Source organism: Asparagus officinalis, chromosome 2, assembly GCF_001876935.1.
Source record: "Asparagus officinalis chromosome 2, Aspof.V1, whole genome shotgun sequence".
Lineage (NCBI taxonomy): Eukaryota > Viridiplantae > Streptophyta > Magnoliopsida > Asparagales > Asparagaceae > Asparagus > Asparagus officinalis.
Window position 1 is genome coordinate 73,498,836 of NC_033795.1, and position 1,969 is coordinate 73,500,804.

Sequence of the window (1,969 nt, forward strand, 5' to 3'; positions counted from 1 at the left end):
GAGTGAAGAAATTCAAATAAGAAATGAAATCAGAAATTCCTTAACCCAGTGCTTTCATAGGTGCATAATATAACTGCATCAAAAGTTTCTTGATACCGCAAAAAGATGACTGATCAGAATGGTATATTAGAATATTGTCACTCCTTGTGCCAAAAGGAAGAGATGGCGCAAGTTAGAAAATGAAGGATATCTCCAAAATCAGGAACACATTAATAACATTCATCCACCTCCTCATCTACCTACTTCCTCAACCGCTTTACCTGTTGCCTCAGCATCGAAGGAATCCAAAATGATGGAAGTGCTCTTAGGTAGTTTAACACAGGAAAAATTCTAAGAGGATATTGTGCTTCGAGTAGGATTGGTATGGAAAAAACTACAAGCTGAGGATTTAATCGTATACTGGTAAGTGATTGAGATAGATAAATTGTTATAAGCCTGCCTCATTATTGACTGCGTAATCATTTTTTGTCAATGTGGTCCAAAACTATTAGCTACATCAATATACACTTCAAGGCTTTGCACCAAAAAAGTTTTCTAAACCCAAAAGTCAGATGGACCTTTCTTGTGGATAAACATGCTGCTTTGAGACTGTTGACATGGGGTAAAGCTCAAGGTGAAGCACAACTGTTGCATTCAACAGATTTAGTGCAGGGGATGGCTGGGGTTAGTTCTGGTAAATTTTCACCAGTCCATGGATAGCCCATACCTGATCTGATTATTACAAAGCTAAAAAAAAATTCAGATGCTAACCTAAGCTGCTGATAACTTGGTATAACCTAAACTCAACCAAATTAATCTGGTTATTAAATGAATCGTGTCAACCAAGCTTCCCATTATCTAGTGTGTCATCCCACATGAATTGTGTCAACCAAGCTTCCCATTATTTAGTGTGTCATCCCACCTTGCTATCTTATATTAACATGAAACGAAGGCATATCAGTTATAACCCATCAAATAGGGTGCATATAGTAGGTTTCAGAGAGAGCCAGCAAGCAAGAGAAACCTATTTGCCTTTATATTTTGTATAATCATCACTGCTAAACTTTACATTGAAGATCATAAGGCATGTCAGGGGGAGGGACCAAGCTCCTAATGTAGATGCTTCAAAAGGGGCAAGAACTAAGGGTGCGCCTGAATCTCCTAGGAGAACCAATGGAAGTACCACAGATCTTCCAAGTCTTTGTATCTTTTAGTTCTTTGGGATATCAAGGGTAATTAAAGTAGAAGGAAAAAATATTAGGGGCTATCATTCATTCGGGATTGTTTAGTAAGACTAGGATTGTTGTCCAAGAATCTTATAGTCTAGGATTCAGATTAGGACTAGGATATTTTGGTTATTAGGGACACATATAGCTGATCTTTATTCATCTTTTTGTTGGTCTTGTAAAACTAAGATTAAGTCCACCTTAGGTCACTGGGATGATAACAAATCCCCTTTCTCCTTGATTATTAGCTACCCTTAGGTGAGCCACAGAAAAAAAAAAAGTGGAGTACCTTGCAATAGAGCTATTGGTATCAATAGACTCAAAAGCAAGAAACAGGGATGATTTTCACAGGAAAGCGGGAAGAATTCCAGGTTAAGTGGGATTGGAAGCAACCTTGACCCCTTCAGATTCAGCCCATGATTTTAGTACATCATGCTCCACTGCAACAATTGCCACCAGATATGAATTGAAGCTGTCACCTGCCCAATGTAATACATCAAATTTAAGCCTATACTGACCACAAACATGTGTAACTTACAATACAAAGTATTTTAGAAACCTACCATAGATAAAACACTGGGAAACAAATTTGCACTTAGCATATACGTTCTCAATCTTCTCTGGTGCTATATATTCACCTTGGGCCAACTTAAATATGTTCTTTTTCCTGCCATCGTGTTACAGAACAGGTGAACTTAGAATATGATATTTGAACTTTATGCACAGCGATGTTCCACAGCACAAAAATTGTAAGACATAAAAAA

General features: G+C 37.6%; 1 protein-coding gene across 1 annotated transcript in view; it reads right to left on the reverse strand.

Moving 5' to 3' along the window:
* Positions 31–1,969, reverse strand: part of LOC109831595 (long chain acyl-CoA synthetase 6, peroxisomal-like) — a 23,156-nt gene continuing 21,217 nt past the window's right edge. Inside the window, exons 19-20 of the mRNA XM_020398948.1 lie at positions 1,769–1,872; positions 31–1,684 (exon numbers count right to left, since the gene is read on the reverse strand). Of these exons, the coding sequence (XP_020254537.1) occupies positions 1,578–1,684; positions 1,769–1,872 (211 nt within the window). The 3' untranslated portion in view covers positions 31–1,577. The remainder of the gene's footprint in view (positions 1,685–1,768; positions 1,873–1,969) is intronic.